The sequence below is a fragment of the Zingiber officinale genome, chromosome 9B (assembly GCF_018446385.1).
Source record: "Zingiber officinale cultivar Zhangliang chromosome 9B, Zo_v1.1, whole genome shotgun sequence".
Taxonomy (NCBI): Eukaryota; Viridiplantae; Streptophyta; class Magnoliopsida; order Zingiberales; family Zingiberaceae; genus Zingiber; species Zingiber officinale.
The window spans coordinates 10,104,876-10,132,158 of record NC_056003.1 but is presented as its reverse complement, the minus strand read 5'-3'; the positions used below and the strand labels follow the sequence as shown (position 1 = coordinate 10,132,158).

General features: G+C 39.3%; 3 protein-coding genes and 1 pseudogene across 3 annotated transcripts; all 4 read left to right on the top strand.

Annotated features, from left to right (window-relative positions):
* The first annotated feature begins 1,480 nt into the window (after positions 1–1,480).
* LOC122024181 (histone-lysine N-methyltransferase ASHH1-like) lies at positions 1,481–10,383 on the top strand. Its single transcript, XM_042582739.1, has 12 exons — positions 1,481–1,895; positions 2,003–2,084; positions 3,167–3,204; positions 4,076–4,140; positions 4,354–4,510; positions 5,341–5,427; positions 5,668–5,752; positions 5,827–5,920; positions 6,220–6,418; positions 6,892–6,926; positions 7,679–8,153; positions 9,189–10,383. Exons 2-12 carry the CDS (start codon positions 2,078–2,080, stop codon positions 9,453–9,455), a joined length of 1,509 nt encoding a protein of 502 aa, XP_042438673.1. The 5' UTR covers positions 1,481–1,895; positions 2,003–2,077; the 3' UTR covers positions 9,456–10,383.
* A 3,950-nt stretch (positions 10,384–14,333) lies between these two features.
* LOC122024180 lies at positions 14,334–16,330 on the top strand (annotated as a pseudogene).
* A 55-nt stretch (positions 16,331–16,385) lies between these two features.
* LOC122024182 (zinc finger protein STOP1 homolog) lies at positions 16,386–18,808 on the top strand. The gene is made up of 2 exons (XM_042582740.1): positions 16,386–16,562; positions 17,136–18,808. The coding sequence occupies exon 2, from the start codon at positions 17,152–17,154 to the stop codon at positions 18,520–18,522; it is 1,371 nt and encodes a 456-aa protein (XP_042438674.1). The 5' UTR covers positions 16,386–16,562; positions 17,136–17,151; the 3' UTR covers positions 18,523–18,808.
* Positions 18,809–25,915: 7,107 nt separating this feature from the next.
* LOC122025577 (MYB-like transcription factor 4) lies at positions 25,916–26,917 on the top strand. Its single transcript, XM_042584405.1, has 3 exons — positions 25,916–26,172; positions 26,268–26,397; positions 26,482–26,917. Exons 1-3 carry the CDS (start codon positions 26,040–26,042, stop codon positions 26,786–26,788), a joined length of 570 nt encoding a protein of 189 aa, XP_042440339.1. The 5' UTR covers positions 25,916–26,039; the 3' UTR covers positions 26,789–26,917.
* The last annotated feature ends 366 nt before the right edge of the window (positions 26,918–27,283 follow it).

Here is a 27,283-nt window from a genome sequence, read left to right as displayed (position 1 = left end):
GTTTTTATTATGTAAGTTTTAGGTCTAAATATTTACTTGGGGTTGGTTGTGATATCAAAATTTTTACCTTATGTGGGATTTGTGTGAACAGTGATTGTAAACCGTGATTGTGAACGGATACTAGTTTAATGGTGGGCATCGTCGAAATTTAGATCATCCTGCAATATTCACAGATCCCAATTAATTCCTGTTGCTTAAATGTAATAATGGCTTGATGAATTAATTAACAACTAATCTGTGCACAAGCTAAATTATCAAATTGTCTGCTTTTAAGTAAATACTAATAAAAGCACGGCTTAAAAGTGAGTTCAGATCTTTATCGCAGCGATCATATGTCTCCTTATCTCATCGGTTAGATCTATGAGATCGGATACAATATATATCATATATCATGAGGATAACCTATACTTCTTGAAAATATCATGATTCTTCGATAGATAAAAAAACATGAGGATACATAATTATCAGAACAGAGGATCTGAACTATTTAAAAATATATCATCCTACGAGGGAGTAAATGAAAATAATAAATTTTAATGATGAGAATTCTAATCAGAAAATAAATTTATTTAGTTAAAAAAAATAATCAAATTAATTAAAAAAATAATTAAATAATATTAATAAAATTAATTAGATATTATTTTTAAAATTTTAATATGAAAAATAGATGGAGAAAATATAATTGACTTATAAAAATATAATATTATTCGGTTATCCTTAATAATAATCCTAAAAATTATTAAAAAAATTATTTTAACTGACAGATTTCATCTAAAAATTAAGCATCGTAGATGAGCTATACCACTCACACATACTTAAGCAACATTCAATTTAGAGTTAATGATAAAAATATAATTAAAATATATTTATTTATTTAATTTAAAATAAAAATAAAGATGGATAGGGGAATGATATCATTGATAAGGGGTTAATATTAAAATAAATATGACCGTTAATTAAACAGGAGATGCAAGCATAATACATATACTATTTATAATCATATGTTAAAAAGATCGTTAGCGTGCACTACGTTTTTTTTTAAAAATTTTTTTTTTACTACAATGAGCGTTCAATGTAAATTGAAGATTATTTGGCCATTGATAGGAGAGGGTGCTAATAATTATTCTTCGTCAGGATGTAATTTAATTGAACCGAGTCAAATTTAAAAATTATAATATTCATATTAAAATTTATAATTTTATTTTAATAAATAAATTTAATATATTTATTATAAAAAGTAAAATTTATAAATTTAATATTAAAATTATTATTTTTTATTTAAAAATTAATTAATAAATTTATTTATGAATATATTCACGAGCTAACAAGTTGAGTATTGTAAAATTTGAATTTAATTTATCGACTTATTCATTTAACCTCTATCCTTAATAGTTAGGAATTCATGTTATAAATTCTCATTAATTAAAGATAAATACACTTTCTTAGAAATTGCCCTATTTTTCTTTTTTTTTTTTTTGGAAAAAAAATTCCCTACGTCCCATTGAGTCGCCCTCTCCCGGTCACGCTCGGCGCTCTCCACGGCTCCAACCCCCCTATTCTCGTTCTCCACAGCCGTCTCTGCCATCTCCAACGTAGATCGATCAGAATCGGCAGGATCAACTCGTCGCCACGCATTTTCCCCGATCTATGCAACCGTCTTCTTGATCTCCACCATTCAATTCGACCATATGCATTCTCAGTGAGCTCTGAGCTCGCAGAGTTTGGGGGCAGTTGTGACTTGGTTGGGCGCCACTGATTTCCCACGCGATTGAGGATTTATCCTGCAGCCTCAACGCGATCGCATCTCAAGTTCCTCTCACATCCAATAGATCCCGGGCAAGCTCCAGCAGACCATAAGTCCATTCGTGGCGTACCCATTCACCACAAGGCCCTAGGAAATCACTTTCTTATTCTTATTATTTTTAAATTTGTTTATCTTCCATACCATCACATTGGCAGGAGCTTCATGATCCTAAACCCTAAACCCTTTTACCCTCAACAGGCTGTCTAGCAGCATTCAAATTGGCGCTCAGACGCAAGCCAAAGACCAAGTCGTTACAAGGAACGAGGTCCGGAGATGGAAGGTTTTCTATTTCTGTTTTCTTAGTTCCTTCTCAATCAGTAAACTAGTTGCCTTTGTTTTCCTACCTATTTGGTTGATCATCATTTATCTTACTTATGTCATGCAAATGTGGTGTTCCCATCCACTCATCTGCGAAATTTTAACTCGGCAACTATCTATTTCTCAGCCGATTTAAACATCTTTTGATAAGATGACTCCGGTTGTTTGTATGTTTAGCTAAATCCTTATTTGTCCTTTGGTATTATCGTCTGTTTCTTCTTTACTCCAAGCTACTATGATCTTTTTCTAATGATGGATGAAGGATTTTCTACCAATAAGAGAAGGTTATCATTTGTTTTCTGGGTTATCGTATCATGTGCTTAGGTAGGCTGTTTGCCTCTTCCCTTCTTTTCTAGCTGGTGCAACCTTTTTTTTTATATTATGATTACTTGTTTTTCATTCTTTGCATATCATTGTATTTCTGACTAATGTCAAGTACAAGATTACTATTTTAAGACATTGTTGTTTAGGTAGAGTAAGATAATGAAATATTTCAAATCTTTCCATTGACTTAGACTTGGAGCTCATTGTGGAAGCACCTGAAGATAATTAGAAATGGATAAAATTGAGGGATAATGAAATGAATACACAAGGACTATCTTTCGTATAACAGCAATTAAATTGGTTTTAGCAAACTAATCGGACTCTTCTATTTCTTAGGTGAAACCTTCCTATCCTAATGTAGAAATCATATGATTATTTTCCTTTGGAACTTAGCAATTTTTGTCTGTTACAAATTAGGTGCAACTATGCAATAAAAAAGAGAGTAATCCAGTGCAAGTGTAATAAAGATAGATCTGAAAGATTGTTTTCTACGTGTTGATACTTATTCAAAAAAAAAAAAAGATATGTGGATTTCAAACTTATGGATTATTTTTTTGGCAGCAGGTGTATCATTTTCTGCAAATGAGAAATTACAAGCTTTAAAATTGTGGTGTCATGAAAAAAAGATCCACACTTTTGATGTATCCATTTTTTAATTTTGTTATCCTATGTATTTGCATCTGGCCATGGAACTCACATGATCTTTTTTGCTTGTTTAAGGTTTGGAGGAACAAAAAGATACTAGTGTGAACAATGAGGTATTATTAATTCTTACTAATTTTTTTTCTTCCTCGGACTCATCTTTGTCACATGGAACAGTATTAGAACTACTCTAGTGACTATGAGTCTAGTTGGGGACTGGGGTTGACTTTTAATCCACATAATGCATCAACCACTATTTTCTTTCCCCTAAAGGCTTTATTTTCTTCGTATACTTTTGTTGGCCTTTTCTCTTCTTTGTATTTGGGAAAACAAACTAATGATAAATATTTCTATGCAAATCAATTTGTTAATCTTTATCGTATAATGTGTTTTTGATTATCTTTATAACTCAGAGCAAACTAGCTATACTCAATTAGCTGAATGGATGATTTTTTTCTGGTATACTCTTAGTAATGACTGTTTTATTATCTATATTCTTTGCGTAATTTAATTTGAAAGATAGATCTCGAAAAACATAAAGATTTAACATAATTTCTATGTTAAGTTCTGAAATCTGATATAATTTATCAGAGTATGCATTTGGACACCAGTTAATTGGTTTTGTGTTGACTAAACAACCTATTATGGTTGTTCTCGATGGTGACCTTAGCTGGAACTCCTGAGATTGTCCATGCCCTATTTGGTGCTTATCCTGCCTTGGATCCCTCTTTAGAATGCTTTCTGTTTCTAATTCAAAATTCTGCGTGGCCCCTTTGCCATCTGAAGAAACTAAATCTCATTCTCTTACTAGGAAACTAGCAGCTACCTTTTGCTTTATGGTTTGTCAGTATGAATTTTCTAATATTGACTTTTTCAGTTGTCAATTAGTAAAATAACCACTCAATACACTAATAATCCAAAATTTCCTTTTTTTTACATCTCTGGATATATGATCATAATGCTTATTTACAACTTTGTACTTTGTAGGGCCAACAAGGTGAAGCCCCACCTCCTTATAAACTTATTGAAAGGAATGAATTCTTGCACAGGAAGTATGTACCATTCATTAAGGATTTTTTTTTTCTAACTAATTTCGTTTGCAATATAATTCATAGTATATGTAACTCATACAACTGAACCAACTTTCTAATATACATTAGAAAAATATATGGATTACTATTACAGTTTTGCATGTATCATTTGTACCATAAGTGTTTCTCTCTTTCTTTTATCCATTTAACCATTTTTTGGTTTTCTTTTTTCAGACATAAGAAACAGAAAGAGGAAGATATTGCTATTTGTGAATGTCAATACGATTCCAATAATCCAGACAGTGCATGTGGTGACAGATGCTTGAATGTGTTGACTAGCACTGAATGCACACCTGGTTATTGTCCTTGTGGCAGTCACTGTAAAAATCAGGTTGGTGATTCCTTTTGATATACTTGTGAAAGGATGCATGTACCTGTTCACGAATAGGGTGGATGTTATATTATAGTGCAAGAGATGATTGCACGCTTGTTGCTAGAACATTTTCTTCTATATCCAAGGCCTAGTACAGCATAACAAAAATATCTATGTTTCTATCACATGTATTGGAATGCCAGATAACTTATGCTAGATATCTGTTTCTCAAACTTTGAAATGTTTACTTTTCACATATGGCAAAGATGCAGCATCAGGGTTATTTTTTATAACCAATTTTGAACATATTTGTCATTCATTTCTAACCATCTTTGCAAATTTTTTTTCCTGACTCAGTATTACCATTTAGCGTGTAACTAGAAATTCAGCTAAGAGTAGAAAATATCATGCTGAATTCAAAACATTTCCAGCTTTCATCTACATTTTTTGTTTTTACTAGATAGAAATACATTAGGTTTATGATGGTAATATGTGTTAATATAATTAGGAAATAAATATATAAATCTGTCTCTTTCCTACCAACTAGAGCTTTTGGTATAAGTAATTAACCTATCAACTTTAACAATTTTATCATATTGGCGTAATTTGTGTATTCTTCTCTTGCAAAGTAAATTGTTTTGGTTTTTGTTGCCTTGTGTTTGATGAATGATAAAAACATGGTGGCAACACCTCATGTGCTAGCCACTAGACCGTCCCAAGGAGACGTGAATGATAAAAACATGAAAAGATTGTTGGTGTGTGTTATGCACTGTTACACTTGGAAGACTCTTCATTTACTACTCTACCTCTTTTATTGGTTTTTTACTTTTTGTTCATCTATATAACAGAGATTTCAAAAGTGTGAATATGCTGCATCAAGGTTATTCAAAACTGAAGGTCGAGGATGGGGTCTATTATCTGGTGAGAATATCAAGGTAATTAGAAGTCTAACTTTTATGAGCATTATACATTAATGATTTCCTTCTTTCCCCTTCATTATGGTTCTATGGGGATGTGAAACAACTCCTTTTTTTGTATTTTATTCTTGCATGTAAGAAACTATTCGTGCTGCATTTCATATGTCTGATTTATTCTTGCATGTAAGAAACCATTCCCCTTCATTTCATATGTCTTTTTTTTCAACCTATGGCTACTTCTACCTGTGTGGAAATTAGGTTGGACAGTTTGTTATTGAGTACTGTGGGGAAGTAATATCATGGAAGGAAGCCAAGCAACGATCTCAAGCTTATGAATCTGCAGGTATTTTAAAAAAATTGTGAAATATTGTGGTGCCTGTACTATCTATTCACAGAATTTCTTTTTTCCTTCATCAGGATTGAAAGATGCATATATTATTTATCTCAACGCAGATGAGTCAATTGATGCCACTCACAAAGGAAGCTTAGCAAGGTTCATCAACCATTCTTGGTAAGAATCTATGAATGGGATTATGCGATGGAAGTGACTCCTTACATGTTCTTCTTTGCATTGTGTGTCTTCACGGTGGACATTTGCCTTATGATAGGGCTACTCCATTATTCCCTGGCAGTAGTGTTTAATTCACATGGCTAGCCTCTTTATTTTGTTGATATACGATTAGTACCAGTAGGAGAATCATGCATGGTTCCATTTTTGTGCCATCTCTTTTCCATTAATTTCCATGTATTTTTTATGGACAAAAGTAGGGTGTTAGACACTGTTTGAATCTAAAATTTGAATGCTTGTAGTCAACCAAATTGTGAAACAAGAAAATGGAACGTGTTGGGAGAAGTGAGAGTTGGGATTTTTGCTATGCAAGATATTCCTGCTGGAACAGAGTTGGCTTATGACTATAATTTTGAATGGTATGGTGGTGCCATAGTCCGCTGCCTTTGTGGTGCATCCTGCTGTTCTGAATTTCTTGGAGCTAAATCCCGTGGTTTTCAGGTGAAATATGATTCTCAAACACCACTTGTTTGCTTTTAGAGGTTAACTTTATTTGAACACCTCAAGTATTTGATCCCTAATAATGGTTCCCTTGAATTTACTTTGGGAAAAAAATACTGAAGGTAGACAAGTAAATCTTTTATGTTATAATTGAGGTGCTAAATCATTTCTATTCAGAATTCAGATGCAATTTACAGAAAACTTACAGGCTCTAGAGCATCCTCTGTATTTTTTATTTTCCAAGATTGGCATGTCCTAGTCATTAATTTATTTTAGCAAATTCTTGTTTCTCACTGAGGTATAGTTCACTTTGATAAGTTAGTTTTTGTTTCTCTCAATTAGATTGATTCTTGTATCCTCACTGTCCTGTGGCTTGATTGATGTTATTTTCAAAACTGTATTTGCTTTCATCTTTTTGACAAATGAATTCTTTGATTACTTTGCTTGTTATCTTATCCATGATCATCTTGTAGGAGGCCACCTATCTCTGGGATGATAACGATGACAGGTAAACTTGCTTCTCTACCATGGTTAGAATGTTCAGTTTTCCCTCTCACTTCATGGGTTATTGATGCAAAATAACCTAGCATTTGATGGTAGCTTACTAGCTTGATATGTTTTATTTTCATCTTGGTAATGTTCAGCTATTCATCACATGCTATGCTAGTTGTGGTAATTAAACATCACTCTTGTGCACTAGTATTTCGGTGCAATTTTGATGGTGTTATGCCGATGTACTAGAATATTGGCTTGGTTATGTGCATGCGAATACCATGCATATCATTCTACTGCACTAATAATACTATATGTTTAGTTTTCCTAGTTATAACGGTATAAACTTAATTCTTAATGGCTTATAAACCTAATATGTCTTCATGGCTTCTTGTGGTGTTGTATGCTGGAAACTTAAATCTTCCATTATTTCATGTGAAATGAGGCAGCTTTTGTCATTAAACTAATTGGATGCGATTCACTTTGGTCCTGGGGCAATAACTATGTACATTTTTTTAGTTGATGCATTTTACCAATTAAAACATTAGTATTAGTCATTGCAGTTGGATAAAGCTGTAGATTAAAATGTAAAAAAAGTGAAGATAAACAAAGATATGGTTCTCTACTTGTAACTCCAATTATTTAGGATTACAGTTATGACTAGTTGCATTGCTTACAGCCTTCTGTAGTTACCTTTCTGTTCATGTAAATTTCTCCACGTTTGTGGATAGTTGCTTACTTGACATACATGGTTTCTTGTGATGGAAGATACTCAGTCGAGAATGTTCCTTTGTATGATTCTGATGATGATGAGCCAACATCGAAGTCTCTTAACGCAATTATCCCATATATTCCGATTGTTGAAAGGGATAATGAAGAATTACTGAGAAATACAGATGATTTTGATTCTCCAATATTTTCTCAATCAATGCCGATTGTGGTGGAACCAATCAATTTTGCCCCTATGGAAATTGATGAAGCAAAATATGATACAACAGAGGAAGATACCATATACTTGGAGAGCACTCAGCAAAATTCTGCTAAAAAAAGTGCAATGATTTCACGCATTCGGAGTAACCATGCTTGCCGCAATTATCACACAGAGTCAAGTCCATTGTCAAAAAGCTCATCACGAAATGCTGGTGGTAAATCTAAAATTGGAATGCGAAAACAAATTGATGTGAAACTAATTTGTGAGCGGTTAGCAGTGTCTGAAGCACGTGAAGAAATTCTTGCTTGTGAGGTAAGAATAATTCCTAAATAAATTCCTTTGGTGGGGAGATTGTCTTAGTTGAATTTCGCAAAAACCTTAGGTATTATTTTTCATTTGAATGGTTTAAATATTAACATTACAGTTTAAAGTTCAGCAGTCAAGTGAACCGGTTGAAAAAAATTGCTAATACCTTTAAAGACAGTTGTCTTTGTTCCTTTTGTAATTTTTTATAGTTATAATAAATGTCCTGTGATATATTTTAGATTAATTGTAAAAGCATTTTTCCTCTGGTAGTTGTTCTTCATCTTGACCGACCACGTTAATCCTCTTCTGTTGCACAAGACTTGTTTGTCTTCTCTTCCTCCTCTACTGTTGCTGCTGCTGTAAGGGCTCTTCAGAGGAACAGCCATGGGATTGGCACCATCCACTTGCACCAGCTTGTATTGGCACATCTAGTTCTGGCTGGGGACAGAGTCCTTGGTTTTGAATGAGACTTTAAATTTTGTTCTGCAACATTTTGCCTGTTATAACCTTGTGGCTAAGGTAAAGTGGATAATTTTCCACTGAAGGTGCTTAAATACAACTAATTAGCTCACTGCAGATGCTCTTCTGCCCAGGGCTCATCTATTATTTGCTTGATGGGTCCTTTGGTACTTTTGACAATCCTTCCCATCCAATCTTGGGTTGGTCTCCAATGTGTATGAATTTTCTTTGCTTTTCAAAAGGCAGGTCGCTGAATGCAAGGACTTGGATCATTTTGGAAGACACTATCTGACACCAATATGATTGGTTCCGCCATTCATAGTTAACAATGCAATGGTTCAAGTGGTTCATGTCAATTTTTACAGACATCTGTTTCTTATGAGCTAAATAGCTAGTTCCTTGCTAACCCTGTTATTTGGCGTTTGGCGGCTGATAAAAATTCTACTGCTTGGTCTATTTCACAAAAACATACAATCTGTTGAAGTAAAGATATTTAATTAACGAATTAAAAGTTATAATAATTGGTTGGTTCTTACTTTTTCAAGGAACATGAGTTATGAAGTTTTTGATCTCTTTATGCAGGAAACAAAGAAGCAGGCTACAGCTCGACTGGATTCTCTTTATGATAAGATAAGACCAGCTATTGAGGAGCATGAGAGGGACAACCAAGATAGTGTTTCTACCAGTGTTGCTGAGAAATGGATTGAAGCCAGCTGTTGCAAACTAAAAGCGGAATTTGACTTTCACTATGCTATTTGCAAAAACATTGCGATCACACCTCGAGTGTGTGATGCCCCTCAAGTAGATAATACAGTAGATGAGGTTATCTTACTGGAGAATGGCCACTAAAACTATTTACATAGTGGCTCAGATTACATTGTTAGCATGGCAAAAGATTATTACTGATCCTTAACTCTGCATTTTGCTGTAGCTTCATATCCTCACTTTCTTCAACTACCTTTCTGTTATACCTTGTTTGTGCCGTATTCAATCAATCTGAAAAGCTTGAGAAATATGAAGGAATTGATACTTTTGAGGTCCCAATGGAAATTGTTGGATGGTTATGATTGGCAGACCTTCAAGAAAAGGTCTTTTGTTGGTATGATCTTATCTTTTCATTCAAACAAATTGGTCAGTTGTTTGGTCCCTGAAAAGCTTGAGAAATATGAAGGAATTGATACTTTTGAGGTCCCAATGGAAATTGTTGGATGGTTATGATTGGCAGACCTTCAAGAAAAGGCCTTTTGTTGGTATGATCTTGTCTTTTCATTCAAACAAATTGGTCAGTTGTTTGGTCCCTGGTAGTATTCGCTAAATGCAGTTTAGAACATGATAAAAACCAAGTTGATGATGACGTAGGACTTTGCCAAAAGTTGCAACATTTATGTTTGTGATGCTCATGCCTCCTATCAATGTTCCCATCTTGTGCAGAAAGACATGAGTCTATTTTTTAGTATGTACATTGTAAATGTGGCTGATGATTCACTTTGGTGCTGGACCGATTTCTATAATATTCTATTTATCTTATTTGCATCCTTTTGATGACCCAGTAATTACTGGGAATGCTGTGATTCCGTAGGTTAGAGTGAGCTCGTTAGAGAGATATTTCTCTACAGAGTCATCGAAGCAAGCAAAGCAGTTTCCAGTCTTTAGTTAGTCAACATGGTTAGGTTTATTACTCAGCAAACGAGGACTTTTTATTGTTAGACAATTTGTGCTTACTGTACTCGTTTGGATATTGTAAGCGAATTGTTTCTCAAGGTTTTTCATATTCTTAGCTTGTCTGAATAATGTAAGTGAATTGTTTCAAGGTTTTCTTTTGAGCTTGAGGGTCTGTTTCAACCCTGAAGTACATTTGGATATGAATACACAATCAGGACTTAGACAAGCCGACTAGGGATTCTTCATCTTGCTTACTTTTTTTTTGTATTTTTTTCTTTTCCCATAATTAGGCCATAAATGAATTAAACGTTTGTGAACAAATTTGGTGTTTGATTTGATAAGAGTTTATTTATATTCGTTCAATACACGCAGATTAATTAAATGAATAAATTTGAATAACTTGTTAAATTAAATAAATAAAGTTGGGCACAGTATTCAACTTGTTAGTGTTCGTAAATATATTCGTAAATAATATTTGTGAATTATGTATCAAAAAAATTCTTATCAATTGTTAGTGTAAGAAGCATCAAAATTAAACGTATATTTTGATTTTGCCAAAAGTTCAAAGTTAAATCCCGTTATGATCTAATATTTTCTAAGTGTGCGGACTGAAGGAATTAATAAGTCTAGAGGACTAAACACTAAATAAGAAGTTTAGTTAGGTTAAGAGGATTGGATAACTAGCAGAAAATTTAGATAGGTCAGAGAGCACTTGATATCTGACAGAAAGTTCAGTCATGTTAATAAGATCATATTACTAGCTGAAGTCCAAATGAATATCTAGCAAGAAGTTCTAGTAGATAAAAAGATCAAATGTCAAGGAGATAAGTCTACAAATAGTAAGTGGAGGTAAAAAATTAGAGAGAGAGTTATAGTGAGAACGAGTCTAATGGGACCATGGCGTTGGTCCAACTTAGAAATCTAAGTTGAAACCAAGACTATATCCTGGTCTTGGTTAGACATGATCTAATTTATAAACATATAATTGTTCATGCATTTGTGCTGGCTCTATTTTACAGTAGTTTTGTTATTGGACTAACATGTTTTATAGGAGCTTGAAATGAAAAGTCAAGATGGAATGAATAGGACTCCAACCATCTCAATTGGTTGGAGGTGCTTTAGGTGAACAAAGGTGCCTTGGATGAACAGAGTTGGCTCGGGTGACTGGAGGCACCTCGGGTGAACAGGGGTGCCTCGGATGACTGAAGGTACCTCGGGTGAACAGAGGCATCTCGAGTGACTAGAGGCGCTTCGGATGAACAGAGGCGCCCTGGGTTGGATAAGTTGCGAGGATAGACGTCATCAATTTGGAGGTGCCCAAGGATATTGGAAGCGCCCAGAATAGGATAAACGCTAACATCATTGGATCAGATAAGCATGAATGGAGTGAAAAGTCAAGTTGGAATGAACAGTACTTCAAGCGCCTCAATTGGTTGGAGGCACCTCGAGTGAACAGAGGCACCTTGGGTGACTGGAGGTGTCTCAGGTGAACAAAGGCACTTTGGGTAAATAGAGGCGTCTTGGGTGACTGGAGGTGTCTCGAGTGAACAGAGGTGCCTTGGGTGAACAGAGGTACCTCGGGTGACTGAGGCGCCTTGGGTGAACATAGGCGCCCTGCGCTGGATAAGATGTGAGGATAGACGTTGGCACTTCAGAGCCCCCGAGGATACTGGAGGCGTTTGGAATAAGATAAACGTCAATGTCATTGGATCAGATCAGCATAAATGGAGTGAAAAAGTCAAGTTTGAAGTGAAAAGTTAAGCTTGAAGTGAAAAGTCAAACTAGAATGAATACTATACTACGCGTCTCAGTTGGTTGGAGGTGTCTCAAGTGAATAGAGGTACCTCCGGTGAACAGAGACATCTCGGGTGACTAGAGATGTATCGGGTGAATAGAGGTGCCTCGGGTGAACATAGGCGTCTCAAGTTAACAAAGGTGCCTCAAGTGACTTGATGCGCCTTAGGTGAATAGAGGTGTCTCGGGTGAACAGAGGTGTCTTGGGTGACTAGAGGTGCCTCTGGTGAACTGAGGCGCCCCGTGCTGGATAAGCTACGAGGATAGACGTCAGCACATTGGAGGCGCTCGGGGACACTAGAGGCGCTTGAAATTGGATAAATACCGATGTCATTGGATCGAATCAGCGTGCATGGAGGCATCCTGGATGAATCAAGGCGCCCCCAATGCCTTGTAAAAGAAGCTCACTGAAACAGTGCATAACATCAATTCTGAAACAAGCTTCAACTCGATTCTACTACGCAATCACCTTGCAACTGCTATGCTGCGACCTTATTGCGCCGAACTCATGATTGAGTAAACTTCTATAGCAAGGACCATACCGACATCGAGCTCCTATTATCGATAAAACATTTAATTGTTGATTATTATTATACTTGCATAGGAAAGTGTAGCGTGTTACACTTTATTCATCCTTATATTCAACATCTTTGTCTGAAAGTTCTTCGGAAGAAAATCTTAGTGAATTGCTCGCCCGAAACGTCCCGGGGGGGGAGTTCCTTGGAGTAGTAGTTGTTAGGGTTGCAAATAAAATAATCGATAGTGTCTCTCTTTTGTCTTAGTTGGTTTTCTTCCACTGCACACTCGATTTTGATAAGTTTATATATATATATATATATATATATATATATATATATATATATATATAATACTCATGATTCACCCTCTCTCAAATCATCATACGTCAACATGCTAAATAAAAAAAATTAAAAATGAATAAACAAGTTTATATTATCAAGTTCACTAACCAATCAAATAAGTTTAAAATATAAAAATTTGTAACAAAAAAAAAAGCTTGAATTTAGAGTTCAATAACATTTAAACAAACCAAATTTGAACCAAACTAAAACTTGTAAAAAATGAACCAAATCAAGCTTGAGCAATCATTTTAAGAGCTTGGTTCATTTTGGGTTCAACTTGGCTTGACTTAATTATCTTATCAAATAATCTTAAACATCATAAAACCTAGCTCCGCACACAATCTTAAACATCATAAAACTTAGTTCGGCACGACTAATTTACAATCCTACCTATAATTGATCTCTTTCCTTTGTTATAGCCCGACCTTACATAAGTATTGTGGTTGTGTTAGGCATGAAATATTATTACCTATAAAAATTGATAATATAAAAATTTAAAATTTAAAATAAATTTTACCATGAAATTGTTATCAAAATGCCATCAATTTACAATATAAAATTTTTAATTGTAGATGCTAGCTAAACGCTACATAATTATTACTATTGTAGCATTACATAAGTTTTACTAGATAATTATTAAGATGCCACTAAACTGTAAAAAAATTTAATCTTGTTTTCTTAGGTTCCACCAAATGATATTAAGATCCCATCACAGTGAATCACCCATTTAGGAAATAAAAATTCTTGTATTCTAAATTTATAGCACTTAATAATCATTCAGTGGTACTTCGGTAGTACTCGTAACACTTTGGGGGAAAAAGCTGTTACACAAAGTTCAAACGGATTCATACTTTGAGATAACAACTTTGGCATTTTTCTTTTCAATAATAATTCAAGGGATACTTGTTTATCTTCCATATTCATTGTCTCCAGTTCATCAATTCATTATTAAAAAAAGAAAAGAAAGACACTACATATAATTCATAACTAATTTTCTTTACTGAATAATATAATTAACGCGGTGACACATTGAGCTTTATTTATTCACCATGGTGACGTTTCTTACCAGGGCAAGACAAACAAAACGACTCGTCCAAACTTGAGACTTCGCAATAAAATAAATCCACTCACATGTGGGTGAGATGAAATTGATAAAAAAAAATAATAATAATAAAATATTTATTGTTTAAAATTTGTTTGATTTCTAAAATGTCATTATTATACATACTGAAAAAATATATGTGTATAACGATGATGATGGTTCGCTTACTTCAGCAAGTCAGCATCAAGCTAACTGCTAATTTATTCTACTCGACGATTTGTGATGCTTTGAAAATTGAAAATAAAATTAAAATTAATTTAATTTAATTTGATTTGATGTTGCAGTTACAATAGAACGAGATACCAAGTCAAACGATCAGAAGAACTGACAGGTGTGCGGATTCAGTGGGCTTTAGCCATGTCGACGTCGTCGGTGCCGATAGCTTACCAGGGAAACACGTCGGCGGCGGTGAAGGATTGGCTGAACAAGGGGGACAATGCGTGGCAGATGGTGTCGGCGACGCTGGTGGGGCTGCAGAGCGTGCCGGGGCTGGTGATCCTCTACGGCAGCATCGTGAAGAAGAAGTGGGCGGTCAACTCAGCATTCATGGCGCTGTACGCCTTCGCCGCCGTGTGGATCTGCTGGGTCGTCTGGGCCTACAACATGTCCTTCGGCGACAAGCTCCTGCCTTTCTGGGGGAAGGCCAAGCCGGCGCTCGGCCAGAAGTTGCTCATCGAGCAGGCGGCTTTGCCGGCCACCGCCCATTACTACCACTCCGGCCAGGTCGAGACGCCTATGGTCATGCCGTACTATCCCATGGCCTCCATGGTCTACTTCCAGTGCGTGTTCGCGGGGATCACCGTCGTCATCCTCGCCGGATCCCTCCTCGGGCGGATGAGCATCAAGGCGTGGATGCTGTTCGTCCCCCTGTGGCTCACCTTCTCCTACACCGTCGGCGCCTTCTCCCTCTGGGGCGGCGGCTTCCTCTTCCAGTGGGGCGTCATCGACTACTCCGGCGGATACGTCATCCACTTGTCCTCCGGCATCGCCGGCCTCACCTCTGCATATTGGGTGAGCTAGGGTTTACGTTTTGCCCAAGTAATGTAATGTTCACTAGGGATTTGGGCCCGAACCCTAAAACCACCGAGCCCGTAATTGGTACAGGTCGGGCCGAGATCGGTGGGCGACCGCGAGAGGTTCCCGCCCAACAACGTGCTGCTGGTGTTGGCCGGCGCTGGGCTGCTGTGGCTCGGGTGAACGGGGTTCAACGGCGGCGACCCCTACGCGGCCAACATCGACTCTTCCATGGCGGTGCTCAACACCCATATCTGCGCGTCGATGAGCCTCCTTATGTGGACGACGCTCGACGTGATCTTCTTCAAGAAGCCGTCCGTCATCGGCGCCGTGCAAGGGATGATCACCGGCCTCGTCTGCATCACTCCCGGTGCAGGTACCAACCCTAGACCTAAACCCGCCCAAATATGTAATCGTGTCTCGAACCGGTGCAAACCCTAAATCCCCAAATTAACGAACCGGCAGGACTGGTCCAAGGGTGGGCGGCCATGTTGATGGGCATCCTATCCGGCAGCATCCCCTGGTTCACCATGATGGTGCTGCACCGCCGGTGGTCCTTCCTCAGCAACATCGACGACACCCTCGGCGTCTTCCACACCCACGCCGTCGCCGGCCTGCTCGGCGGCGCCGCCACCGGCCTCTTCGCGGAGCCCGTCCTCTGCAACCTCTTCCTCCCCGTCACCAACTCCCGCGGCGGCGTCTACGGCGGCGTCGGCGGGGTCCAGCTCCTCAAGCAGCTCGCCGGTGCCGCCTTCATCGTCGCCTGGAACGCCGTCGTCACTTCCCTCATCTGCCTCCTCATTCTCCTCGTCATGCCGCTGCGCATGTCCCACGAGCAGATGCAGATCGGCGACGACGAGGTGCACGGCGAGGAGGCCTACGCGCTCTGGGGCGACGGCGAGAAGTACGACGTGGCCAGGCACTTGCTGAGGTTCTCCGACGACGTGGAGCTGCAGCAGGCCCACGCTGCTACCGGCGTCACACAGAATGTTTAGATTATCTTTTTGGCTTTTTTCCATTTGTTCCCTTCTTCCACAAGATTAACCAACCAAAGAAAATGAATATGATTTTGTATAATTTGCAATTTCAAATCGTTCTCCCTCCGATCCTTTTCTTTCTTTCCTTACTCATCTTTATCGATTTCTCTTTCGCTTCTGCTACAGCGCTGTGGGTTACGTCGTCGTGCATCATTTCCTTGGGGCCTTCGGCCAATTAAGAAGCGCTGGAACAGTTTACGCATAGAGTTCGTGCAGTACACGTTACTCTGCAGTTTTCTAACAACCCTACTTTAATGCAACTCGCACGACGAAGAGTGGAAGACGACAAAGTAGTAGTCAATTCAGTACGTGGGTTCGTCGACTCAGAGGGAGGGGTGGCGGGCGAGCTGAATGCGGATGCGAAGAGGAGGGCCGGTGTGTTGACTTGGATTTTGCAATCGGAGGAGCTATCGGTTGGTAGCTGCCGCCGCGAAGGCGACGAGTCTCTTCTCCATTTCGTTGCTTCAGCTCGTAGGGATCTGCTTATGTGAGTCCACTTCTCTCTTTTTTGATTCTTTCGTGGTAGTCGGGGAAAGTGGTTGAGATTGGATCTTTCAGAATCCACGAGGAAAGGTTGAAGCTTTTTGAAAAAAATCTGCGTGTTTTTGTTCAGCTGGTTATCGTTTTGTTTGTTCATGTGATGTTTGACTTTTATCTTTTAGATTGTTCATAAGAGGGAAGTGAGGTAGGTGTGATTTCATGTTCTTGTCCTGCAATCTTGATAGAGGAATTGTTTGTTTGGTAAGTACTGTGTGAAACTTATCTTTTAGTACAAGTTAAATCGGAGTAGAGCGTTTTAATGTTTATTATGATCTTTGCTTTTGGTTTTCATACGAGTCTTTTCTTTACTTTTTTACAGTTACTGGCTTAAACTGCTATATTGATTGATGATGGATTAGACCTTCGTCCCCATTGACTTTGCGTTTCTTGAAACTTTGGTAGCTTTATCGTTCTCACAGTGGCCTCCTTCCTAAACTTGATTTCTATTGCCAATATGTAATCACAACTTCATTTTTTTTCCTCATCTGATTCTCACTCTTGGTTTTCAAAATGGCTGAAGGTTGTAAAACGGCTTTATGGATTCTAAACGGATGCCAATTTTTGAAGCTTCCTCTTCGGGGGGAGATCAATCAAGAAATCTTAATCAGAACCACCAAGTCGACGTGTCCAACTCCATAGATATATGTTTTGATGCTAGAAGTGAGCAGTCCTTGATCAAATTCTCATCAAACTTGGATCACAACTCATCCGATCAGTCTTATCAGACCCCACAATTCAAAATGAATTTGGATCCAAGAGCTATGCTTAACAACCTGGATTTTCTAGAGCAGAAGATCCATCAAATTCGGGACATAGTTCGTTCCACCCTTAACAACAAAGGCAGGATCTCAACCCAATCGAATGAATTTGCTGTGCAGCAGCAGCTCATAAACACAGATCTAACTTCTATCATAATTCAGTTGATCTCTACAGCAGGAACCCTTCTACCCTCAATGAAAAATGTTCTTGCAAACGGTGGCAGCTCTGTTGGACAAATCCCCAGTATTCCAGATTCTGCCTCTGACTTGGGACTTGTTGGCACTTCGCAACAAAAGCTTGACCTTGTTTCAGAGGGAACTGAGCTTTCTGAATATGAAGAGCTTATCAAAGGTCTGGGTGAATGGGACGATGAGGGAATCAAATCAATGCCCGCAGATGACAATGATGTGAAGGATAGTGGAGATGGGGTAAGTGGAGAAAACCTTCCTCCTGGATCATATGAGGTTTTGCAACTCGAAAAGGAGGAGATATTAGCACCACACACACACTTCTGCACAATCTGCGGGAAGGGGTTCAAAAGAGATGCTAACCTAAGGATGCATATGAGAGGCCATGGAGATGAGTACAAGAGTCCATCTGCCCTCTCCAAACCGCAGAAAGAAGCAAGCTCTGAACCTGTGCTTCTAAAGAGATATTCATGTCCTTTTGTTGGTTGCAAGAGAAACCGTGAGCACAAGAATTTCCTGCCTCTTAAGACAATTTTGTGTGTGAAGAACCACTACAAGAGAAGCCATTGTGACAAGAGCTACATCTGCAGGAAGTGCAACAACAAAAAGTTTTCAGTGATGGCAGATTTGAAAACTCATGAGAAACACTGTGGTAGCGACAAATGGCTTTGTTCTTGTGGAACTACATTCTCGAGGAAAGACAAGTTGTTTGGGCACATTGCACTATTCCAGGGTCACACACCAGCACTGCCCATGGATGAAATTAAAGGTCAGGGAACCTCAGATCAAGGGCATAGCTGCGAAGTAACTACCAAAATGGAGGAAACAAATGATCTCTTCTCTGACAATGCAATTGGAGTTACTAATGTTTCAGACTTCGGAAATGCTGAAGATGATTATGGCTTTTTCTCTATGAACATAGACTCCTTCAACTTTGGTGGAATTGATGGTTTTCAGTAACCTACAATTCATTGGATGCATCTGATAGTTCATTTCCTGTTCATGGTGCTGGACCTTGGTCAGTCAGTCTCAGTATTAAATGATCCAGTTATTGTCATAGACACAGTACAAAATTAGTTCGCCACCTTCATTGATTCTCTATGCTGATACCATTTCCATGTTCCTTATATGAGTTCCTTTGTTCTATATATTTCATAGCTTGTTCATTGTTTTTCTACTTTGTGTCATGTGTATTACAAGTAATTCATTTTATCAGAATGTTATAATACTTCCTTTCTTGAATCAATGAATTCGGCTTGCTTTAGGAAAATATGTGCGAATATGATAATCCAGTACAGAACTTTTATTTCTGCATGACAAAATAGAACAACTAAACAAGAACTGGGGACTATGCTTCTTGTGCATTTATTTGGTTCATTGAGAAGGCTGTCCATCTTCAGATTTTTTTTTAAAAAAACATTATGTTTTGGTAAGAATCCCTGGGAGTTTAATATTTCTTTTCCACTGCCTTCCTAATTTTGAAATTGCAGCTCCTGTCTGCTGTCCCTTGTCTACAAAGTGCAGACAACTTATCGGACAATTCTCATCTTGATTAGGTGAGAGGAGGCAAGATCAGAAATCTAGCTGTTTGTTTCGTCCCTTCACAACAAAGCACCCACACATCTGATTCTAACTCTTTGAGAACATTGGAAGTCTCTTATTTTTTTAATGATGCACTTCGAGAAGTCGAAAGCAGCTTTCAAGACCATAAAAGCAAGATCTGTAGTTCACATGCACTGAGATTCCTGCCTAATACGGCGAATAGCGGGAGGGGTCCCAAGGTCAAAGTCTAAGATGGGATAAGTAATCTATCCAATAAGATCTAATCATTCTGGTCGGCCTAGGTCGATCGGTAAGTTTCCAGGGATTTAGCTCTCTAACTCTGTCAAACGTCTATGAGACCTTGTTTTCCCTCACCTCTTGATCGACTAATGCCGATCGGATAAGTTCTCAGGGGTCCATTTCCTACTCTATCGGATGCCAATGGGACTTGCTCTCCCTCACCTCTAGATCGGCTAATGCCAATTAGACAAGCTCTCATGGGCCAGCTACCCAACTCTGTCGGACACTTATAGGGCCTTGCTCCCCCTCACCTCCTGATCGACTAATTTCGAGTTCTCAGGAGCCAACTCCAATTATGTCGGATGCCTACGAGGCCTTGCTTCCCTCATCTCTCGATCGACTAATGCTGATCGGACAAACTCTCAAGGCCCAACTCCCCAATCTGCTAGTTGTCTACGGGCCCAACCCCCTCTAGGGCACTATCATAGCCTATTCACTCCGCATGAAAGACTGGTCCTTGTCCGTGACTCATCTCTTGACTAGCAGCCTAATAGACCTTCTAAGTTCTAATCCATAAGCCCGCTTCATCTTTAATATAGCATGTGAGTTTGTCAAAAGTTAGAAAATTATATCTTCGCATAGATACGTAATACTCTCTCATACGTATAATGAGACTGCAGGATATAGTGGAAGCATGACGATTAGACAGATTATCAAACAGTCATATGATGCCTTATTAAATACGAAGATTATCGGAGAAATTATAAAAGGGGTTCTTCTCTGCTTACACATATATGTAAGTATATTGCCTTTCTCTCGTTGCGTCATTGTTCTTCTTCTTTCTCGATCTTGATTTGATCGTCGGAGTAGTTGTATCAGGGACACTTTCCTGGCCTGCTTACTGATAGTTTTCTCCCTTCTCTTTTTGTTGGTGTTTGCAAGTGTTTCTCCCCTAAGGGCGTAGCACAAACGATGGGCGCATGACATCTCTGACGTAATGACCAGGGGTCAATTCTCAGGAACTAACGACCTGAGGTTTATCCTACCATGCGCCTGACGCCTGTGTACCCGTATGTACCTCCCTCCATATCCGTGGGGTCAGCACTAGGGGAATTGTTAATGTAGTGAATCTACATTTTTTTGCAAGTGTTTCCCTATAATCCCACGGGATTATCCGAGATGGTAAGTGGTGGTTACGTTTGTAGCTGAAAATGCGGGGTCGAACTACAGGGATGTTGGGATGTAAATCTCTGACTCTGTGTACCTCACCCCACCCACCACTTACCCTATCAACTACCGTAATTTACCTCTCTCGTGATAGGCTTGGGTTGGGTACGGTGGAGGCGTTGGGGCGAACCATTTCACTTTTTTACAGTCGCGAGTGTTTCCTATCAAAATATGTCCACAACTCTTCACTTCCCGGCTGGATCACTGTCGAAATGTAGTACTAATTTGTCCAAGTAATTCAGTGGCACCTCTACGTTTTCTATATGAGCTTTGATCGCCTCCTGCGGAGTAGGGACAGAGTGCTGGAAGATGCAATTGCAACGAGCTGTGAATGGCCCTTCCAAGCCTGAACAATGCCATCAACATGTGCTGGATTCGGTGTCAGGAGCATAGAATTAAAAGTGTGTGGGGATTGATTAGGTAGACCATCAAGATTCAAGAACGATTGGGCCTTCCAACCCTAAGAATTTTGCTCCGTGAAGATAATATTGGTACACAAGCTATCCAACTTAGACACGCAAGAAAGCCCTTCACAGACAGGAAAAAACCATGTGAAATGATTGTCGACAGGCCGAGCAAAGGTAGATCTACCAAACGTTGAGCCTGGCTCCAAGTTTGGATACATTATGTTACCTGAACATTTCTGTCACTCTTCGGACCTGATAGTGCAGTTGAAGTCCTCGCCCACAAGCCATAGTCGTGGCCCCTCCACGATACTGTGCACTTCGCACACTTTTCCCCGGGGAGGAGGCCTACCGGTGTGAGTTATTGTGGGCCCACACAGATCTGTGAATGACATAGATTTTGCGCTATTTTATCCCACAGAGGGGAGAGGGTACAAGTCCACTGGGTTTGCTAGTTGACTCTGGTGCCAGTTCAATGAATGTGGGTGTGTTATCCTTCCTTGGTACCGTGTGGAATATGGCAAGGAAAATATAATGTTTTTCTTAATCCCGTAGAGGATTGTAGAGATATTTCATTTTTATTTGGTTTTGTAGATTAATTTTCTCGGCCTATCTTATCCTAGCTCTTGTCGACTTGATCTTGTAGAACAGTTTCGCCTTTGATATTGTTAATGCCTGTCCTCCTTTTTCAAAATACAAGGCTCAAAGTATCTTAAGTTTACCTTAAATATTGATGATGATTATTGATGTGGTCATAATGGGACTCATGAAGTGCGGGTCAAAAGATAGATATTGCAGTCGATGTGGAGGTCAAAGTTAAAAGGGTCAACATCAGAAAACCAACGGGTTTAGGTCAAGGGCTCGCTAAAGGGGGTTGAGCAGAGCTCTCCTGCAATGGTCGATCGGGAACGAACTGTTGGTGCAGGTTGCATTAACGGTCTAACTCAGGTTTTGATGAATGACAAAGTAAGTTAAGTTAGGTTTGTTATGATCTAACGATGTAACTAAGTGTGTGGGAGAAGTCCAGATAGGTCGGCGAGCTAACCGGATATCTGACAAGAAATCCAGCTAGGTCGACGGGCTGACCGGATAGTTGGTACGAAGTCCAGATAGGTCGACGGGTTGATCAGATATCTGTCACGAAGTCCAGCTAGGTCAACGAGCCGATCGGATAGCTGGCACGAAGTCCAGACAGATCGACGGGTTGACCGGATGTCTGACAAAGCGGTAAGTTAAGGTAACTCACTGGAGGGGAGTGACTTGGTGAGAACACGTTCCTCGTTTGAGGGAACAGTAGACGTCGATCTAACTTAGATCCATTTTGGAAATCTAAGTTGAGATCTTGACTAGATTCTAATATCGAAGATATAGAATCTAATTACTACTCTACTTGTTGTTGTATTAATTTTGTTTTGCATGATAGTATAATTTTTATTTGCCTCGGACTAACCTTTTCTTGCAGGAAAATAATTTACTGGAAAAGAGGTCCGAGCGCCCGGAAGGGATCCGGGAGCCCGGAATGGCCGAAGCTTATCTTATCGCCAGCTTGGAGTGTGCTGATTGGTTGGCTGGCATCACGGTCTAGGCGCCGGAGGGGATCCAAGCGCCCAGAACTGCCTATATAAGCAACCTTCCACCAGGAACAGATGACACACATTCTTTTGTGATCGCTTTCTTACGCGCTGCTCCAAAGACATTCCTGTGACTCCACGATGCGACTCCGACGGTTGAGTGACGCTGCTCTGACGACCGAGCAACACAACTCTAACGACAAAGTGATGCGACTCCAACAACTGAAAGCACAACCTTCCAGATCTCTGAGAAGTTGTTGGTATACTTGTTTATTTCTACACTTAAACAATAGATTCATTGTATTTCTCTTGTAAAGATTTGCAAATTGTTAGTGGATTGCCCAACGAAAGCACTCGATGAATGCGGGCCTTGGAGTAAGAGTCGACGAAGGCTCTACACCAAGTAAAACTTGGTTTGTTAGCGTTGTTTCCATTTTTCTCTTCCGCTGCGCCCTTTGATTCTGTCTCTATTTTTGACGATCGCTATTCACCCCCCTAGCATTCTTCACGATCCAACACGAATTGCTCAACCGGCAAAGGCTGGTGTAAACAAAATGCTCGTATAACCAAGATCATCAAGCGCTCATCACGAAGCAGAGTTACGTTGGGACGATCGGAGCGTTAGTCCGATCAGGCGGAAACAAACTACCGAGTTGAGTCATCGCAGGGAAGAGCAACCGAGTTCGTCTAAGAGGAGGAGTTCCTAGTCGATCGGCTATCCCGCTCGACCGAACAGAGGGATCATTGATGTATCTCTTAAAATCATTTTAGGAGATAGTGTCGTTGATACAAGACATGGTCAACAAACGGATCGTACGACGGGAACTTCTACTGTCTTGTCAGGGATATGCATGCCCTGTTAAGATATGGTGTCAGAGACACTTTCCTGGCAGGTCCTTTCATAGGACAAATTGGAGAACGTGCCCATGCCTCTAGGAGTGTGTACGTCGCTCGTTGGGGCACTATATAAAGGGGGGTCTATGCACTGGCGGAGGTACGTATTATTCACTATTCACGCCTGTGTCTACTATTGCTCTGTCTTTTTCCTCTTTCCGGTGACTGACTTGAGCGTCGGAGAGGCAATACTGGGGACCCCTTCTGTGGCTCGGCACTGACATTTCTTGTGATTGCAAAGCAGAGTGGAGTCCACATCCAGTCAACACAATAGCCACATCCCTAGCTCGTCATCTCCATGATTTTCAGACAGGATCAATTATCAAAGCTAATCGCATGCTTCAACTGAGAGTATAAGAGGAGCATTAGAACCGTTGAACTATGGTCCAATAGTAAGCATACCTTAGCCCTTATGGTTGGCGTAGTTAATACCTATATGAATGTTTATTCTAATAGATCTTGAGATCAATTCTCAGAAGGTGCAAAATATCTTATTGGATGTGTGACCTCTCTCATACAAATAATCACTATGGTAGGTTACAATATTTCCCATGATTTACATGTCTGTATCTTACAGTATAATCGACGATACTAAACCATTTGGGATAAACGATATCACATTTTGCTCCAATAATAAGCATACCTTAAGGCTCTCCATGCACTCAATGTTTACAACTAGGGAGAGTAATAACTTCGTCTCTCACCTTTGAATCATTAGAACTGCTGAGTCATTGTGTGAACTATCATTTGAATTTTCAGATTTATCCTGATGACTCATAAAAAAATTTTGTAGGATCGAATCGGTCGCATCCGAATTAGAATGATAAGGATTACCCAACAAAAAAAAAAAAGAAAGAAAAAGGTATTACATAATTTAAATTTGCTATAATATTCTGTAAAAATTAAAGGAGAGAATTATACAAGCATTGATCTTGTTATAAAAAACATTATAGAAATATTTATGTTAAAAAGATAAATATTACTTTTTGACTAGGTCTAGTAATAAATTATCTATTTTATAGATTCAATATTATAAACTAATTTTATATTTTTAGTCAATATTTACATCCATGAAAGCTAGGATTTTTTTATTGAATTGTTGTGAAATAATTGTGTTAGGATGATTCGTTACTCTTTCTGTTTAATTTTTTTCCCTATAATTTCACTGTTTCATTTGTCTTTTAATTTTATTTAGTCTTTTATTTTATTTGGCATTGAGTAAGCTCTATTTTATACCAGTCTTTTTCACTTTACTATTTTTATCTTTATCATAAGCTTTCGCACAAGATTTTTATGCCTTTCATAAGAGAAAATATATATAGTAGCTTTTTAAGACCTGACTCATCTTACTTTATTGAATAAGGCTCGAGGGTTTTTGAATCACATTAAAGGAATTAAATTTAGCATTGCTTAAATTATTTTCCTTAATTATCTTACTTTTGTTACTTTATTTTTTTGGAATCACATTAAAAGAATTAAGGGAGCTATGAAACTGACAAAATTTGATAGCATCTATCAAAACTAAGATCTGAGCTTCATACAAAGCGCCATAAAACAACTATGACAGGAAGAGTTGTTCTCGTCTGTTTCTCAAGAAGCTATGAAACAAAACTCTGCCAAACAAGTATAGTATAGTACTGATGGTGAAGCTTCATACAAAACGGCTCCTGTAAATTCATTTATATGACCATGTTACATTTATTGAACCTTATCACAGTGCGTTAGCTTTAGAATTTAATGTAGTGTCCATGAGCCATTGATGCTGGCCATGTCGCAATGCATATATATGACATACACCTACCTACCTCTTCTGCCTGACCAGAGATCATTGCCGTGAACAAATAGAAGAAGGGCAGAGGTGTGTCATGTGGAGCAAGTGTGTAGGTGGAACTAACATGGCCAGTGTCTCACATCTTTATTCCAAGAACACATGGCCGTCGTACTGTGGGAGCCGAGGACACCCGGGACACCGGCTGGTGGTGGGTGGGTAGCCTTTTCCATCCTTCATATAGTTTGCTTTATCGCCATCGAATTAGCTTACTCGATCAATCAGTTCATTGTAAGAATAAGCAATTCATGTAGTTCTATTTGATGCTGGATCTTTTTTGATGGAGTATCTCTACCTACCAATTGTTAATCATGCAAAAAGTGATTATACATATAATGTGATGAATGGATAATGAGAAGATGGCAATGATTCAAGTTGAATGGATGAATAAAGATTGTTCACCCAAAATGAACGGATGCACTTTCACCAAAAACATTGATATTTTACATGAGTTGGTGGTTCTAAGAGCTGGTCGGTCGTGAGCTCCTATACAAATATGAGATTGGAAACAAAAATGACAAATTTAAAGAGAACCAGAAAATTTAAAAAAAAAAATAGAGAAAAGAAGAAGAAGAATTGGTTAAAAGTAGTCCCACCTACCAAATCCAGCCAAAGCAGCTCAGTAACTCGAGTGAGCCCCGCGAACACAATTGGCAGCTCATTAACTGCAGCACACTTACCTCCTCCTCTTCCTGGCGAGCATATATATCAAATGCCTTCCGTCTACTCCCTTCTCCCATCCAAATTTGTTATCTGATTGATTGTGTTGGCATGGGGAGGTCTCCATGTTGTGAGAAGGCTCACACAAACAAGGGAGTTTGGACCAAGGAGGAGGATGAGAAGCTGATCTCCTACATCAAGGCTCATGGCGAAGGCTGCTGGAGATCACTCCCTAAAGCTGCTGGTACTTAACTTTTTTGTTGTTGTGTGTCAGTTTGATTATTTCTTGTTTCTTGTTTCATGCTCTGAGATAATTTGGTTGGTTCCCTGTTGTCGAAGGCTTGCTTCGATGTGGCAAGAGCTGCCGGCTGAGGTGGATAAACTACCTCCGACCTGATCTCAAGCGTGGCAATTTTACTGTCGAAGAAGACGAGCTGATCATCAAGCTCCATGGCTTGCTCGGAAACAAGTGTGTGATTAAACCCCCTACTCTAGCTACTTGCTCTTAGCTTAGTTTCAGCAGTTGAGAACAAAAATCGATCTTATTTGCCAGATGGTCTCTCATAGCGGCGCAACTGCCGGGGAGAACGGACAACGAAATCAAGAACTACTGGAACACGCACATCAAGAGGAAGCTCCTCAGCCGAGGGCTCGACCCGCAGTCTCACCCGCCGATGCCCGACCATGTCGATCGCCGCTTTGACACCCTAAAGCAATCGGTGACCCAGGAGGCCATGATGTCGAGCGTCACGGGGAACATCTCCGGCGACGAGGGCGGCGGCAGTGGGAGCAGGGACAAGGGCCGTCACTTCTACCTCGACCTCAATCTCGATCTCACTATCAGCCTCCCTTATAATTGATCAGAAAAAAAATCCCCCAAGCAGCCACGCACTGCTTGCTCGCCTGTGCTGCCTGCCATCACAAGGCCATTCTCAACCGATTAACATGTGTAACTTAATTAATCAACGATCTTGTTTCCAGTCCTCAAATGGGATGAGTAAATTATGCTGAACTTGTATGTTGTTCCAGAAATGATACGATGAGCGTCTTCTTCCTTTAAAATCTCAAATAAAAGATGACAGAGCCGATGCAAACAACAATTTTCATCTGGTAAAAACTGAAAAAGGAATTAGCAATTCATCTTGGCGACACTGCAGCTAGCTGTTGGTAGATAGACATTGATTGCAGGCGCAAGCGACAATCTAATTCGATAGTTCGATCGGAAGCAAATGAGTGGAGCTTTGCAACATCCTCATCCAAAAAGCGAAGAGGACAAAACAATTGCATCCAAGCTTTGTGCATCCTCATCGCTTTACTAGCCACTGTGGGATCGACACAGCTTGGGCGGTGGTAGT